At 39.4% G+C, this 17,871-nt stretch overlaps 1 protein-coding gene and 1 long non-coding RNA gene across 2 annotated transcripts in view; one reads left to right on the top strand and one right to left on the bottom strand.

The window, feature by feature from the left end:
* LOC130855793 (uncharacterized) overlaps nucleotides 1-17,871 on the bottom strand; it is a 245,061-nt gene that overhangs the window by 123,799 nt on the left and 103,391 nt on the right. The window lies entirely within an intron of this gene.
* LOC130855792 (60S ribosomal protein L30-like) lies at nucleotides 6,795-7,293 on the top strand. The gene has a single exon (XM_057739767.1). The coding sequence runs from the start codon at nucleotides 6,896-6,898 to the stop codon at nucleotides 7,241-7,243; it is 348 nt and encodes a 115-aa protein (XP_057595750.1). The 5' UTR covers nucleotides 6,795-6,895; the 3' UTR covers nucleotides 7,244-7,293.

Genomic DNA, 17,871 nt, shown 5'->3' with positions numbered 1-17,871 from the left:
AAAAAAATCATAGAGAAAACAAGAATATGAAGCTCACGTGGACAAAAAGATAATTTTTCAAGGAACAATGCAATCTATATTTTTCCAGAAACTAACACAAGACATCATCTCAAGTAACACTAAGTGAGACTGTTTGTCTAATTTTTGTAATAATAAATGAGTCTAGGAAAATTCTTGGAAATTTTTAGAATTTTTAGAATTCTTAAAAGTCAAAAGGGCAGTTCATAAGCAACCTTTTCACCCAGGAAACCCAGGGGCTAAGCCCAGAATAAGAACCATCCTATTTATCTCTGTCCAGAACATTGCTGATTTTTCTATATCCATTTCGTTTTGCTTTGTATAATATTCTAAGGAATTTTAAGTTGGAACGTGTACAGTTGGCATAAACATTTTTGTATTTCCCTGTAGCAATACCAGAGATGCTCTTCTTATATAGGAAATTTGCCCTTTAAGAAAGAAGAAGAGCAGCTGGTTATCCAAATATTTCTCTTACAATGGCCAGACGATTTGGAAAGGGGAAAATGTTGTAAAGAGAAGCACATGCAATTTGAATTATTTAAAAGCCCTACAGCTACTATAGAAAAAAAGCTGGCCCAAATAGAAGTGTCTTCAATACTACCTACTATTTTCTTACTTATCCATTAAAAGCTAATGTGCTATTTGGGAAAAATAGGAACTGGGAAAAAGGCCACTTAACATCTTCAAAGTAAAGTCATCATCCTTTATATTTCTCTGTGCCTGAGGCAGACTTTTTCTTTGTTCTTTTCTCATCTGGTCTCTTAATAAAGCCTGAGGAGGACAGACTTAACTCCCATGAAGATAAGACTAATGATTAACTAGATTTGCCAAATATGACTGGAAAAGTAAAGTATTCAGCAGGGGTCAAACTCAAATTCTGCAAAGTCATAACTGTGACAGCAATGCAGGGAACTTTCAATGTTAGAACTGCCTTTAGTGCTTCAACTTATATGTGGGGCAAGTTCCAAGATTATTTTAACATCTGTTTGCTAGCAGTCAAAATGTAGGCTTTGGAATCTCCTTATGATGGATGGTAGGAAACTACATTTTTATTTATTTATTTTTTAATTCTTGAAAAAGTCTCAGTATCCGTTCTTGATTTAAAAATGAAAAACAAATTAACAAGAAAAACAGAAACATTTTTGGAGAGACACTACAAAGAACGTAGGAAACGACACAATAATTCTGAAGAAGAGCAATTTCCCCTCTTGCATGGATCTGACTGGATGGAGAAAGCCTTGGAAGAGGTAAACACTGATTTGGGATAAAACAAAAATAGAAAAGGAAAATTCTCCATGAGAAATTTTAGTCACGGAAGCAGGTGGGACTCTGAGCTGCCTTTGGCAGATCCCCATCTCAGAGAAGCGGCCAGGAACTCAAAAGCTATCAAGGAAGTGCACACAAGAGGCAGAAAAGGCAAATCTTCATGGGGAACCAGGAAGGGGAAAATGTAGAGGCTCATCAGAAAGGAAAATATGAAAATGTAGCAAAATTTTCATCTATACGGGAGAATTCTTATATGCAAATGAGAACATTCAAACTAAGAGGTGGTATGCAAGGGACAAGCCACATGTAGAGGAAAGTAATTTTCTTTGTTGTGCAAATGAAGGTCTTGTGACCTTGAAGATGAGAAATCGAAAGTGTCCTAGACCATTAGAACTTTAAAATAATGTATATATCATATGAGAGTCAAGGTTCCCAAAGATACAAGGGATTTGATGTATTCTTTGAACTCCTAAGCAGAGGAATTTTGTCATTCTTATCTTAGTCTTCACCTATAAAATTTCATTCCTTTATCCTACTTGGTGGTCCAGCACACTAGAGTGTTCCAGTAGAGGCAGTGTGGTTTGGTTGTCAAGTTGAAGAAATATAGACAGAGGTCAGACTCCTGCTCTGACTCTACCTTTCAAAGTAACCTCAGAAAACCAAATCTTAAGCACTTCGCCTCCTTTCCAAATACTAATCCTCTCCTATTTCCCTAAATGGTCCACATGTTAAAGAAGTATTTTGAATTCTCAAATTGAAAGATTTTTCAGCAAAGAGAAACGAGAGATTAGAAATTGTTTTCAGAATCACTAAGGTTTACTAAAGGGAAAACTATGACAAATGCATGGCAGAAGATTCTAAAACAAAATCAGATTAAGGTCTTTTGCCTTATTGAATCACTCGTCTTGGAAAAACTGATTTCATAGTTGTTCTTTAAATGGAAAGAATGATTTTGGATCCTCTGGTACAAATTCTGTAGACACTTTTTTAAGGAGGGAAAAGAATTTATTCCAGCATATTGGCTTTTCATATTTAAGTTTTCTTCATCTGAAAGAGGCCTTTGAAAGAAGTGCTATTGTGTACCAGGAGACGGGAATTTGCCTTCTGGGAGGAACTGCATGGGTGTGGGCGTATTTTGTGAATGAAGTAAAAATATATAACTAAATATATTACAAAAATCAACTGAGGTTTTCAGCTTTCTTTGGTTTTTGAACAGACGAGAATTTGTTTTTATAGATTGTAGTTATAAATTAAATAATTCCCCTAATTTTTTATGCAAATATAAAGATTGACTTTGAGAAAAGAGAAGAATGAAGAGTAGGAAGAGAGAAGAAGGAAAAGAAGAAGAGGAGGAGGAGAGAAGAGGGGGAGGAAGAGGAGGAGGTAGAAGAAGAAGAGGAAGAGAACAAAGGAGGAGGAGAAGGAAACAGGAAGAGGGATCTGAAGCTTTTTATTTTCAAAAGACTGTGTGATTGAATTCCAATTTGCCTTTTCGAAACTGGCTTTTGTTGACACGGATATAACCAGAGGGTGAGAACATGTAGTTTAAACATTGTTAATGAAGTATATCAATATCGACCTCTCATAAATTGGCATGGTTGACCAGGAAAAGTGTGGCTTACAGTTATATCTGAAATGCCTACACATTTGGTGCATGCAAAGGAGGAAAGAAAACAACCATTTACAGAGCAATTACTTAGGACAAGGTCCTTTACATAGGTGACAGCATTTACCCCTGCACCAACCTTATGAGGTTATGATTTTTGTCTTTGTTTTGAAGAGGAGGATACGGAGGCTCAGAGATGGTGATTCTCCCAGTTTTCACGGCCAAACAGAGGCATAGTCACATTGCAAACCTGGTTCAGCTCGATGCTAGAGTTTCCTCTCTTTTGCTGACCATCAGCTGCCTCCAGGGGACCAACTGGCTTCTGGTGGGCATCTGATATTATCCAAGGTTTGATAAGATCAGACCTTCTCCACTGGCCTCATAACCAAAAAAAAAAATTGTATAAAATACCAAGAGTTCTTGGGCTTCCCTGGTGGCACAGTGATTAAGAATCCGCCTGCCAATGCAGGGGACACGGATTCGATCCCTGATCCAGGAAGATCCCACATGCCATGAAGCAACTAAGCCCGTGCGCCACAACTATTGAGCCTGCACTTTAGAGCCCGTGCGCCACAACTATGGAGCCCATGTGCCGCAACTACTGAAGCCCACACACCTAGAGCCAGTGCTCCACGACAAGAGAAGCCACAGCAATGAGGAGCCCGTGCACCACAATGAGGAGTAGCCCCCGCTCAGCTCAACTAAAAAAAGCTCACAAGCAGCAACGAAGACCCAACACAGCCAATTAATTAATTTAATTAATTTTTTAAAATACCAAGAATTCTTATAAAATTCTTATAAAATACAGAAGCCTTTCCTGTGAAGGAAGCACACAAGGGTTTGTGGTTCCCACCAGCAGCATGTGCTAATAGAAATGCCTTCCACTAGAACACGGCTTCTCATTCTGACACACATAAAGCCTTCATTACATTGAGGCTAAACTTTCAAGTAGAAGACAGAACAAGTCCTAGGAACCATATAGCCCTATATAGTTCAGTGTTTTTCACACCAAGTATAACCTGCAAACATTCTAAGTAATACATGGTTTACAATCCATAGTGCTCTCTGTCAAACTGCCAATCAAATGGCTTGGCAACAGCCAACAGAATGGTCTTTCCTGTCCAGCTATTTTGTCGCCCATCCTTTTTATTCCAAATTAATTCAATCTGCTTATACTTCTTAGAACAGAGTGGGTCACTCTTTCACTATAACTCAGAATCAAACTAAAGACCAATGTAGCTCATCAGGAATGGTCTAACATAAAAGACCAAAGAGAATCTGGATTAAATGTGAATAATTCTGAAGAGTAATTTAAAAAAAATATATTGATTCCACCTTGGTATATAGGACTCACAGAAAAAAAAAGAAAGAATTTACCCACCCTCACAAAAGAAGCAGTTTTTAAAAAGCTATGGCTTCTTTAATTTCAAAACCAGAATGATGGTTGCATCACAGAAGGGATTGACTTCAGTGTCTCACGTAACGTCCCCACCCATCTGAGTGCCTGGACAAGCAGTATCAGCATCACTGTGGAACTGATGAGAAGTGCAGAATCTCATCCTGCCCCCACCCCAGACCTGATGAATCAGAATCCGCATATTGAGGTCCTCTCCTCCCAAGTGATTCATATACACATTTATATACATTAATATATGGAACCTCAGCACAGAGGAGAAGTATTCCTTTTCTTGGAGATTATACTAAAAATAATAATTCCACTAAAAATAACAATAATGTAATAGTGGAAATAATAATAGAACAATAATATAAACAATAATCTCTGTAGAATAATAATTCCACTGGAGTTGGAAACAAAGGCCGAGCTTTTAAGAAAAACGGAGATGATTTTAAACTTATTATTTTCAAGATAAGCTGTGTGAACGCATTCAAATTTTTTTCCTAAACTGTTTTATTGACACTGCTACAGTCAAAGGCTGAGTGAACGCATTTCTTCATGTGTATGTAGGGATAACATTGCCTACCCCACAGAATTGTGATGAGAATTAAATAAGATAATGTGTGAACAGTGCCTGGCATATGGCAGGCAGTCAAAAGTAGTAGGCACTATTAGTAACCATCATTACTAATTTTTGTACCGGAGCCCAAGTAGATTAACTGGCCAATTTAACTGACCTCCTAATCAATTTTATTTTCTCCTATGCCCTTTATCATAGGATGTGTGGATTTATAATCACAGCAAAACTTGATTATACCTTCCTTAAATTTCTAGGTATATGAATGGTGAGTCTAGAAAAAGGAAATTCACCAAATACGCCAGACATTAAAATACTGATTCTACATCCTCCTGTGACTCAAAAACAAACAGTACAATATTCACCAGCACAATTATAATTAGAATAGGAAATGCTTCAGACTCCTTCTCATGACAAAGATTATCATCAAGTTACCATTCCCTTAGCATTCTCTCTCATGTGACAAACCCACCACAATCTATATCTGTCAACACGGTTGCCATTTCTAATCCTAGCCTTGGAACTGTGAGCCGTATAATTATTACTATGCCATATTAGCATTTGTGGGTTCCCTCGATACTAATGGGATGCAAAAGGTGACATGTGTATGGATTGTGTCAAGTTGTCACACTGCACAAAAACATGGTCCTAATCCCACAGGCCGTAATATTCACCTAATAATACACTCATGTCACAGAAGTATATAAACAGCATTCTGCTGCCCGTTAAAGCTTCCTTGCAGTAGGATGAGCTCAGGGGGATGTGTGTGAATGAGTGATCACATGTCATACGAGATGATTAAAAATGAGTGGGTCCCTTTTAGAGATTAGTGGTTGTTAAATTATTTCATTCACTTGCTATTCATGATGAATAATAAATCACTCTCAGCATCTGCTATTCTATTCATTTATTACATGAGGATGTTTAGAAACTAATTACTCTGAGGTAGCCTTCCCAGCAAGAAGGCAGTGAGGGGATGAGGAATCCCAGTTCTGATTGCATTTTTATGCTGGGTCTGACATTTAGCCAGTTTTTCAGGGTTAATCATAGTTATATCTGGTTTCTAGTTTTCTTTCAGACTTCTGCTTAGAATGCCCTAGTGTTTTAAAGGCTGTTGGGGAGTCTTTGAAGATCAAAAAGCTATTAATCTAAACTAGTACTTCCTAGAACTGTGTAATTTCAGCCTCTATTTGGTAGGTGTCTGGAGGACTCATTTCCTTACTGAGCATCTGTTAACCTCTTCACGGAACATACAACACAATCAGCCACTTCCTTCTGAGTGTGCAATTAATCAGTTCCTTCAGCCAGTGTTTACTGAGTGCCTGCTACACACTCAACAATCTGAGACTGCAGAAAAGAAGAATATAAGCCATGTTTGTTGGCTCTGAAAGAACCTAAAATCAAATGAGGGAGACAATTAATATACATTAAAAAATGATAAAAGATTCATATCATTATGAATGATATGAATATCTAAATATCTATTATACATGAACCTTGAGCCATGCACTGTGTTAGGCACTTTTGCAAACAATATGTCATCTAATTTAATCATAACAATATTTGGAATGAATCTTCACCATTTTACAGATAAAGAAATTGAAGCTCAGAGATGAGACTTGTTTATGTTCAAATAACTGGTCAGTAGAAAAACTGAGACTCAAACCCCTCTAAACTCTAAGCCCAATATGCATTCCAAAACTCCATATGTTCCTAACTGAATGAGGCTCTTCCTTTTTTTTTTTTTTTTTAAATAACCCTTACTGAATAATTAGGGGGAAATAATGAATAAAGATCACAATTCTTGGGAAAAAAACCCAAAAAACAAAATTCCATATGTTACAAACACAATATGTAAGATACTTAAGTGCTAATTTGTGTGGCAAGAAGACTAAGTTTTGTAGTTCAAAACAAAGGGCCTACAGGCCCCGCCTTGGAGAGCTTGGCATTGTGGGAGCTCCTTCTTTTCTCGCTCCACGGCCATCTTGGCGGCTGCTCTTGGTTGGGGGCGTCCCGCACCTAAGGCAGGAAGATGGTGGCCGCAAAGAAGACGAAAAAGTCGCGGGAGTCAATCAACTCTAGGCTCCAACTGGTTATGAAAAGTGGAAAGTACGTGCTGGGGTACAAGCAGACTCTGAAAATGATCAGACACGGCAAAGCGAAACTGGTCATCCTTGCCAACAACTGCCCAGCCTTGAGGAAATCTGAAATAGAGTATTACGCCATGTTGGCCAAAACTGGTGTCCATCACTACAGTGGCAATAATATTGAATTGGGCACAGCATGTGGAAAATACTACAGAGTATGCACACTGGCTATCATTGATCCAGGTGATTCTGATATCATTAGAAGCATGCCAGAACAGACTGGTGAAAAGTAAATCATGCACAATTTTTCTTTAATAAAACTGGCCAGAGCTTGCTTTAAAAATAAAAAAAAAAAATAAAAAAAAAACAAAGGGCCTACAGATTTCAAATTAGCCTATGAAGATATAGGGCCTTCGCTGAGTGAGGCTTTGAATGGTGAAAAGAATGCAAGGGGCAGGGGAGAAAGGGAACAGCAGAAGTCAAAGTTCAGAGAGGAAAATGGGAGCAGGACATGGGAGGGGCTGTTCCAAGCTGAACTTGAGCAGACTGTACAAATTGTGTGGGAGATTAATTGATTAGGTTTCCCAGGCAGATGGGACCAGATTTTGAAGGATCTGGAAAATTAAGCAAGGGGGAATTAGATGTCATACAGTAGGAAAGAGAGCTACAGAAGGGTGTTATTTCCTTGACCAAATTCTAGTCAGGTTCCTCTGAGCTGCCTCCTTAACTGGACCTCAACTGTGACCTATGAGAACTGCAGCCTCTCAGCACAAACAATTTTGTCCACCCTACACATGAAAAGACAAACTCTAGTGTGGCTTCTATCAGCCTGAGGCTATGTCTCTAGGATGACCCTAGTCCCCTTAAAATGCCTGGCTGCAAAAGCTCAACAGTGTCACAAGAATTCACTGTTTCAGCCAAAACCTGATTATAGACCCCTTACCTTCCTTTTCTTGAAGCACTTTCTTTAGAAAACTTGCAATTATAAGTCCTTTCTCTGTGCCTTTGAGATGTACCTTCCACAGACCAGGGATATCTTTTTCAGGGAGCCATCCCTTTGAAATGAAGTCATCAGGAAAGGTAGGATCCCTGTTGCCTAGTCTCTGTGGGAGGGTAGGAGCCTAACTTTGGTAAGCACCAGTTAGTGAACACAGATGGCCTAATCACATCAACCAACACCGCCCCCAACCCCCACCCCACCCCCACAATGTATTTCAGTACATTTCCTTTAACATTCTCCAGCATTTAAAAAGTCTCTCACCTTTTGTTGCAGTGGCATTGAGTTCAGTTTATAACCGAATCTCTCTCCCTTACTGCAATAGCCTGAAAAAAATCTGTCTTGCCATCTTTAACAAACATCCAACTCTATTTCTCTTCGACAGTATTGGGCAGGAAAATGACAATAAAAGCAATGTTTGGCTTAGTAGCAAGAATCATTTTCTCCTTTAAAATTCTTCAGTGGATCCCTATCACTTCCAGGTTAAAGCCCAAAGTATTGAGCACGGCACACAAAGTCCTTCAGGTCCTGGCACCTGCCTGCTGTTCCAGCCTCATCTTTCACCACTGGGCAACAAATACTCAGCGTTACACCCAGCTGTAATGTAAGCCTGCCCTTCCTGAAAGAGATCATACTTGTTTCTCACTCCCATAATTTTTCAAAAAGGCTATCCTCTTTGCCTGGAATAAGAAGAAGAATAGCTAGCATTTATTGAACATTTAAAGTGTGGTAGGCACTATCATATGAAATTTGCATTCATTAGCACCATTAATCCTCACAATTTTATAAGGTAGATGGTCCCCTTTTGCACATGAGGCAACTAAGGCACAATGAGTTTAGCTAATCTGCCTAAGATCACTCAAAGAGTGGCAAAGCAGAATTTAACTCAGAGAATCTAAATCTCCCTCCTGAGTCAGCTTTTACTCAAGACCAAATGTGCCATAATATTTCCCTTCTTCCCAAGCTAATTTTTTCCCATCTTGTTCTCACAGCAAAACTCAAGGCATACTATAAAACTCGACTTAAGACTCCCCACCACTTGAAATAATCCTAATCCCGCTCCCCTCTGTTTTTATAGTGTTCTATCTTTGCCCTGGGTATAGCCCTTGTTATATTGCAGAGAGACTGTTTTTCATCTATTTGTGTCTCTCCCACCTTGAAGGTAGAATGTCTCGTTCATTTTCATCCCAAGCCCAGGACTTGCCAGGAAACACACACTCAGTTAAAGGCTGTTGCATAAAAGCTTGAAAGTGGAGAGAGACAAGCATGAGACAAGTAGCTGGAAAGGTTAGATTCGTATTGGCAGTGAAGGAGTAGTGAATATTTTGACAGAAAAATCTGCAGACTTGTTGCATGGGATTACAGACAAGAAGGAATTTTTAAAAATTGACCTATTCAACATCTATTTACTGAACCTCTTCTGTGTGCCTAGCACTGTAGTGAGTACTTGGATGACAGTGAAGCTTCCAGTGTGATTACTAGGGAAACAGACCATTGTCAGGAACAGGGAAATACTTCTTGAGAGGTGATTTGGTACTGAAGGAAAAGAACTGGATATCTAAATTGATGATTTACAAAATCTTTGACATGAACACATCTGCATTTTTCTGTTCTTATTTGATTTTTGGTTTATTTTTTCCAAGAAGAAGAAAGATACATATTTGTCAGTCATTGGAGAAAAGCTCATTTTAGCCCCATAGATTTTCTGTAGGTGGCAATGTAGGAAAGTGGTTTTGAATGAGTATTGGTTTGGTGGCTACATAATCAAGATTGCAGTGTTACTAGTGTTCCAACGTTCTCACCATAAAACCTGAATTGTTTGCTATTTTGCATAAATTTACACCCCAATTTAAGGGAATTTTAACCCACATATGTGGCAGGAGGGGGAATGAAATTAATACAGTCTGTATAATTAGATTCAAACCCAGATTAAGAGGCTCTTATGCATATCATATGCAGAAGAGTTTAGTAAATCCATCAACTTAATCAAGTCCAGGTGAAGGACAATGAGCTACAGTCAGTGGTGTGCTGGTAAATGTTTAACAACCGGATCTCTGGGAGAAAAACAGTTACGATGTGTAGGTCTGCCAATTTCCATGGTGAAAATACTCCCACCATGGACAATTCCAAGCTACCAATCTGATATCTCCGAACACTGAGCTGGGAAAAGATGTGTATATTTGGCCCTCAGGATCCAGCACACATGGGTTCCGGCATATGACAGACCTTATCTGATGATTAAAACTTCCCCCATCTTGCTTATTGAGTTTCTAAACTGAAGAGCTACTTCTAAGAGATGGACCCTCTAACTGCTGAAAGAAATATCAGTACCTATGAGAAGTGGCATTGCTGAAGAGTGAGACATGTCTCTTGAGTTTTGGAAACTTGTGGCTTCTTTGGAAAACAACCAAAGCACAAAAGTACAGAAAAGCAATTATTTTCCCTTATGGAATGATGTGTGAAGAACGGGATATCTGTGCCACTCTTGGAACAATTCTGTCTGGTCCATCACTCCTGTGTGGTTCTAGATATGGGCCAGGTGTGCAGTAGATGCACAGGTCACTATGGTGACAGAAAGCAAGTACCTGACAGTACCATAATTATCTGCTTACATGTTTGCCTCTTCTTTTAGATTCTGAGCCCCCAAAACATCAACCATGTCTCATTCAGAATCATATTCCCAGTGAGACCATGACACACAGAGGTCTCTGGATTAATGTGTACTTTGAACGAGGAAATGAGTGAACCTGCAGGGAAAACGTTACTTTTAGGACAGCTACACTGCTTACTTAACAGGTACGCTGTGAGGATAAAACAATGACAGATGAAAAGCCTTTTGAAAATGAAAGAATTAAGCAAATGCTGGGTATTATTATTATTATATCTCAAAAGAATATGTTGTAAACTAATTAGAGCAGTATGTGCTTTTCCAGTCAAGGATATTGACAATAATCTCTTGTAGATATAGAAGCCTCCAGGTTGTCATGTGGTAAATGCCTTGAAGTACCGCCTTCTAAATTATTGTCAAAACATGACAGATTACCAGCTCACATGTGTAAAATACCTCAGCCCCTGGGGAAAATAAGAAACTTTGTGATGGTGTTTCCAAGATCCACATGCTGACAGCAAGTCTACCAGAGTGTGTTACTTGTTACATTTTTCTGCTTAGATTAATTTTCAGCTATTTCTTTGAAGCTTCTACTAAACATTCAGTTAAGTTCTACTACATTCATTTTATTAAAGAGCAGAACGTCCAGTGTGTGGACCATAATGTGCTCATCGGTCAATATGCATTACCTCAAAAATTTTAAAAGAGGGTATCAAGAATCATCTGGGAAATCTTTTCAAGCTACATGTTCACCCAGAAATTCTGGTAGGCCCGTAATGTGATATGTCCCTTTCCTCCCTACAGGCTGCAAAATCACTGCTTCAGAGGCATGCATGTTATACCCCTCAGATCCAAAGTATAGAAAAACCAAAAGATTGAGAACTAGTGATCTGAAATAATTTGAGGTAGGTGTTTATAGAATAATATTCTATATAAAGGCGAATATTAGAGCTGAAAGGGATCTTTAAGAAGATGAAATTGCCTTTCACCTTACCAAGAAGTAACTGAGGCCTAGAGAGGTCAGGTGGTGGTCAGTGGGAAGGCAGGGCTGACACTTGCCTGGCCAGTGTCTTCACATCTGTTTATGCCTTCTCTCCTCACTGATAATTTTACAACAATAGGCATTGCAGTGTTAACTGTCAGGGTATAATATTCAAAATGCCACTTTATCAGTTGGCACCGTCTTAGTTGATGCTCAGTCTGTTTACAAATTTGTTGGATTTAATAATTATTTTATAATTTGGTATAAATTTCATTGCCTTTCTCTATGGTACTCACCTCCTTGACCCAATTTTCCATTTCTACATCAATGCCTGTGCCACATATTTTATAGAGCCCAACCTTCTATCATTATTCAATGAGTATTAGCATATTTTATGTACTGAGGTTCAGGGTTACTTGCTAAAGATATAGTAGTGTACAAGACAGATGATGTCTCTGTCTTCACAGAATTTACAACCTAGTGAAGTGGTTGAACAATTAACCAGATAATTACAACACAGAGTGATAAGTGCTGTGGTGGAGGAACAACAGACTTCTATGAGAACCTAGGGAAGGATATTTAATACTTATGCTGTATAACAAATCATTCCAAAACTTGGCAGTTCAAAACAATAAAGAGTTACTATCTCACAAATTATTTGGATCAAGAATCCAGGCATGGCTTAACTGGGTACTTCTGGCTCGAGATCTCTCATAAGACTGTAGCCAAGCAAAGGCTATAGTCTCATCCGAAGGCTCAATTGGGGATAAGGTGTCATCTGTTTCCAAGCTCATTTATATGATTTTTTTACAAGCTTCAAAAGATTTGTTTCCAAGGTCACTTACATGGTTGCCTGCAGGCCTCTCTATAGATGTTTGAAGGACTCCTGGCAATTGATAGTCTAAGAGAGAGTCAGAGAGTAAGAAAGGGTGCTGGAGACAAGAGTCACCTTCTTTTCTGTGACCTTTCTTGGAAGTGACATTGTAAATAAGGAATGCACATCCCTTTGCTGTATCTCATTCCTTACAAGTGAGTCACAGGTCCAGCTTGCATTAAAGGAAAAAGATTGCACAAGGGTGTGAATACCAGGAAGTGGGGATTCCCTGGGTCCAACTTAGAGACCTCTATCTCAGGTACCCTAAATAAGCAGGGGTTGCAGCCGTATGCCAAAGGAGCTCCTCACTCCCCCATCTCGAGGAAGTGGCATCTGAATGAACTTGGAAGAATGAAGGCTGAGCAGAAGTGGCCAGGCTGGAGGTATGTATATGTGCGTGTGTGTGTGTGTGTGTGTGTGTGTGTGTGTGTATACACTCACTCAAGGGGATGGAGAGCTGTTCTGGGAAAAGGATAGTCTGTGCAAAAGAATGATGGCAAGAGAAAGCAAGTTTAATATGCCTGAAACAAAAAAGTATAGTAGGAGGTGGAGACTGGAAAGATGAGGCTAATTGAAGAGGCAAACCAAAGAATGGATCATGACCTCACCCACTTGCTTTTCTTTGTTCCTCTAAAATGACTTCCATTGTTTTGTCATTCGGTAATGATAGATTGTAAAAGATACATCAGTCAAGATGTTCTTTACTGTAAGTAAAACAATCCCCAACTCAAACTGACTTAAACAGTAAGGACATATACTAGCTAGCATAGGACTAGAAGATTTCCAAGGTTGACTCATTCAGTAGCTTGAAAAGAGTTTTCTCCATCTGCTCTGCTATCTACTATAGACTTCATCCTCATGCCATCACATCACAATCAACAATGTCCCACGAAAGGAGAGACATGATGTCTTCCTCCATTTCCTACTTGAGATGGAGAAAGCATTTCCCAGAAGTTCTCTAGATTTTCTCCTCTTGCTCCTCCGTGCCCAGGATTAGGTCACAGCCTGACTGTGGAGGAGTCACTGGCAAGGGGAAAGGAATTACCTTAATTGGCTTAGACTAATCAACTGGAATGGAATCATACTAGCAAACCAGCCACAAACTTCCACTATAGACAGAGTCAAATTCAGACTAGATTAGTTTAGTCCCTCAAAGAGTTCTTTTCAGGTTTGTGCATTAGCTTTTATGCCCTGTACTTTAATTAAGGGCAGTTTTAGGAGCAGCCACATAAAATCTATTTCTACACTGACTGTAAAACTATTTTTGAAGGCATTTTTTTTCTTATGTAGCTTGAGGTCTTTTGTGGAAAGACTTGCCTAAGAAACTCCTTCCAGTATTAAATTTGGAAAAAAAATTTATTGAGGATAGAATGATCTTTTTTTTTCTGAGAACAAGAGCTGTGAAACTGATAATGCTTCCCTTTCTACAATGATTGTCAGGAACTCCAAGCCAGAGTTGGAAGTAAATCACAGACATCTCTAAACAATTGTAAATTATTGGGGAACTTATTTCCTGGCTTTTCTTGGACTTCATTTTCTGTTTTGGTATCCCTGTAACCCAGATATCAGCTGATGCCTCCAAGTGTCTCTGGCTCAGCACCCTCCTTTTCACCCTCTGTCACCCAGGCTCACTTCCATCACTGGTTGCCACCAGCAACCCACAACATTAAGCATTTGGAAAAATTTATTACTGCAGATGGCTAGAAGATGATGGAGTCAGAGGGAAAGCCCAGGCCAGACAACACACATCACTTAAGAATTTCACTCACCTGTGTCATGAACTCTTGCCCTGTTTCCCCCCTCACATTCCTCCTGTCTCTTCAGGAGCAACACAAATTTCTTCCCTCCTTGGTCTATGCGTGGCAGTTTAGGGATCATCTTGGTTATTTATGTATGCTTTTGGGATTTTTGTTTCTAATCTAGGCAGGTCATCAACGTCGTTTAAACAGTTCTCCCCCAAGAGAAAGGCTGGCAGATTAAATTTCTTCATTCTCTTATACACAGATATTTTATTAACATATTATGCGTGTCTTTTGAAACCACCCTAAATCTTTTTGGAAAAGGCAAACTATAAATAAGGTTAGTGAAGCTTTCTAAACAATGTTATAAAGGACATCATTGGCTACAAAAACAAAGTGCTTGAGATTAGAAACTGTGTAACTGACTAAAACGCTTACAGATGATCTGGTACATGGCTGTGTCACACATGGATCTCATTTTCCTACCCTTCTCCTTACGCTTACAACCAAGATGGGAAATCAATTGAATAAAATCCTAGACATTTCTGAACCCAAAACACACCTTTCAAGTGTTTAGAGATAATAACTGTAATTAATATTTCGATGTAACGAATATATTGTAATCTATATGAAATATTCACCTACTTCACTCTGCTCACACAGCACTACAGTCAGGAAAGAATCCTTGACATGATATTGAATAGCTATGCGATCCCACCATGGTAGAAAGAGAGGTTTTTAAAGATGCTGAAGAGGATACCTGATCCAAAACAATATTCTTGAATTATTCATTTTGCCATAATGCAGTTGGAAACTGATCCCCTCAGGTCTCCTTTCCACTGTGCCCCAACCCCCTTCATTGTTCCTTTGGAGAGTTCAGCTCCAGTCCTCGCTATTCACAAACCTTTTCTGGACCCAGCATGAGCATGCAAAGCCATCAATAATTTATTTTTTTCCACTTTTGGTGGTGATGATGTTACTGTATAAGCACAAAAAATGATCCAGGTGAATCATACTAACAATAAGAGTGCTACCTCAGATGTCCTGAACACATTTCCTCCCTGGAGTGCAGAGTCTTCTCCTATTGTCTCATTTGTCCTTTCAAAAGAGGCAGATGCTGTTATGTTATTAAATTAGTAGAGATGCATAAAGGTTTAAGCCACAGTCATCAGCAGAGAAGGTAGGACTAAATAAGAAAATGCATAGAGTCTAACTTAAAAATTGCCATATGTTGAAGACAGAAATCATATTTTCTCTCTCTATTGCAAATCCTCAGTTGCACAGTGGAAAAAATCAATAAATACTATAAATTAAACTAACATTGACATGCACTTTACAGTTCACCAATATTCCCTCTATGGTACCACTTCTAATCCTCAACACTACCCTGGTCAAGGATATTTTTTATCTCCATTTTCTAGATGAAATTGAGGCTCAGAGAAGTGAATTTACTTGCCTGAGACTGTGGAACCAGTAAGTGGTGAAGCCAAGACACAAATCAAGATCTTCTAACTCTAAAACAAGTTCTTTTGTTGTAATACTTCTGACTGGTAGTTGATAAGAGGCAATTTAATCCATATTTCAAATCAGACATGAACTCACAGTGCTTCATATTACTGTATAGGATTAGAAGAAGATGGAAAATAATTCATTCAAACCATTACGGCTTTAGGCTCAACTGGAAACATGAAAGCGATTACCACAAGGCCTGGTTTTATTGAAAATAATATATATATTTTAATATTATATATCTTTATATGTCTATAACTTACATATATCTATATACATATATATGTATATAACATGAGACTTAATGGACCCTAAAAACATCTCTGAGTTTCTTATCTACTCGAGAGTGGTCAGTCTGACTCCTAGAAAAAGAAGTGAGGCTATTTCGAAGGCCAGAAAGAAATGTAAATCAGGTGTGAGTATGATTTAATTAGATAACACTATAAGCAGAGACATACTGAAGAAATGCCAAATATTAACTATGTTGGGAATGAACAGGTTCGGCTTGGTTTGCTATTTCAGAGGATTAGGACCACTAAAGCCATAAAGAAAAGGAGTTAGTACAAGTCATCCCGCTGTTGGACTTCTGAGGATGAATTTATCATCGCAGGTTATGCCAGGATCTGGGAGCTGACCATGAGGCACTGAGGCAGGGCAGACTGTGCCTCTTCTCAGGTGCTAAACAAGGATGCTGACAACCACCCACAGGGCACCCGGGCGAGGTCCTAGACGATCAGCACTCGCCTCTCCTCTCACCCTCACAACAGCCCTGGAGGAATCACCCCATTTGCAGCTGAGGCAACTGAGGTGCTGAGAGGCTAACCCATTCGTCCCAAATCCCAAGCCAGTAGGCCGCTGAGCTGGGCAATTTTAATTTAAGGCCGGGCCTCCTGCTCGCCACACGGCTCTGCCCAGGGGAGGTAGGGTTGCTCTGCTGTGTAATGCAACACACCAGCTGAAAAGCTCAGGGTGAAGCCAGCTGGCAGAAAGGAGGAGAAAGGTTCCGTGAAGCTCCCTCTACTCCCTGACTCCCCACACCCTCAGCCACAAAGCAATGCCTTCCTGGTACTCCTGCCCTCTCCCACCACCCTGAAGGAGGGTGAGCACAAGGAAGAGGAGTAAACAAAGGTTGTCAAGCCCCTGTCCTGGCCCCACTAAGAGTCCTTATTCACGACTGGCCAGGGAAGCTGTGACTTGATCCAGGGTCACAGCAAGGTGACTTTCCAGGGGACCACCTTGGCAGTCATCACTAAAAACCCTAAAATTTGGCCTCTTGGGCTTCCAGGCACATGTGGAATGCATTCTGTTTCTAATCATAACACTGCCAAAGCTGTCTTCAAATAAGGAGCTTGTGAGAGAAACTACCCAAATTAGGAAACCAACGTGGGCACAACAGAATCGGCCTTCAACCTCTCAAGCGCACACTGCCAACATTTTTCTCCTCTTGCCTGATACTGTCATTTAAGCATCTCATTAACTGACAGAATTTTTTACAAAGCAACCTCTGTTTTGGGAGAACTTGTACCAGGTTTATTTATAATTGTCCTATTTCCAAGCACCAAATTTATTTTCACTGCTGCTTTTGTTATGGGGAAATATTCACCCTCTAAAGACTCTGGTCCTTTTGGTCTTTATTTTCTAGAAAGACCACAAGGCTCCTGCATCTCAGAATCTCTGACTAATTGATCACCAGAACTGCCACCACTTCTGCTGGGTTCAAAGTCAGTATTTACATACTCTTTATTTGTACCTCTGTCTGTAGCTCCAAGTCTTTGTATTTGGGATGTAGGTGACCTGAATGAGCCTTTTCTCAGGGGTATCTCAAGCATCTTCAGCTTAAGTCCCAGGCTAGGGACCTCCCTCAACATCTTGCTCTGTACCTCTCACCCCAAGCCTCACATACTTCCTAATTTATCTTCCAAGGCTAAGACAACTCTTTAATGAAAAGACATCCAAATTAATCATAATAAATACTTTCATCATCCATTTTATTTCCCACCAAAAAAAGGGGGGGGGGAGTGCTATTACTTCAACCTTCCAGTTGAGGAAACTGAGGCACAGAGAGATTACATAACTTGCTTAAAATCACATAGCTAGTGAATAGCCAGATGTGGAGCTGGAATATCAATGCTGGATCTCTCTCTCTCACTCTCTCCCAATTTTTGATTTATAAATAATTTTAAACATACAAATTATCAAGAATAGGAATAAA

Source organism: Hippopotamus amphibius, chromosome 6 (genome assembly GCF_030028045.1).
Source record: "Hippopotamus amphibius kiboko isolate mHipAmp2 chromosome 6, mHipAmp2.hap2, whole genome shotgun sequence".
In the NCBI taxonomy this organism is placed as follows: domain Eukaryota; kingdom Metazoa; phylum Chordata; class Mammalia; order Artiodactyla; family Hippopotamidae; genus Hippopotamus; species Hippopotamus amphibius.
Note: the sequence above shows the minus strand (reverse complement) of the source record. Positions and strands in the feature narration are given on the sequence as shown.

Excerpts from the sequence above, each read along its gene's own strand:
- LOC130855792 (XM_057739767.1), top strand. The coding sequence starts at position 6,896 with ATGGTGGCCGCAAAGAAGACGAAAAAGTCGCGGGAGTCAATCAACTCT.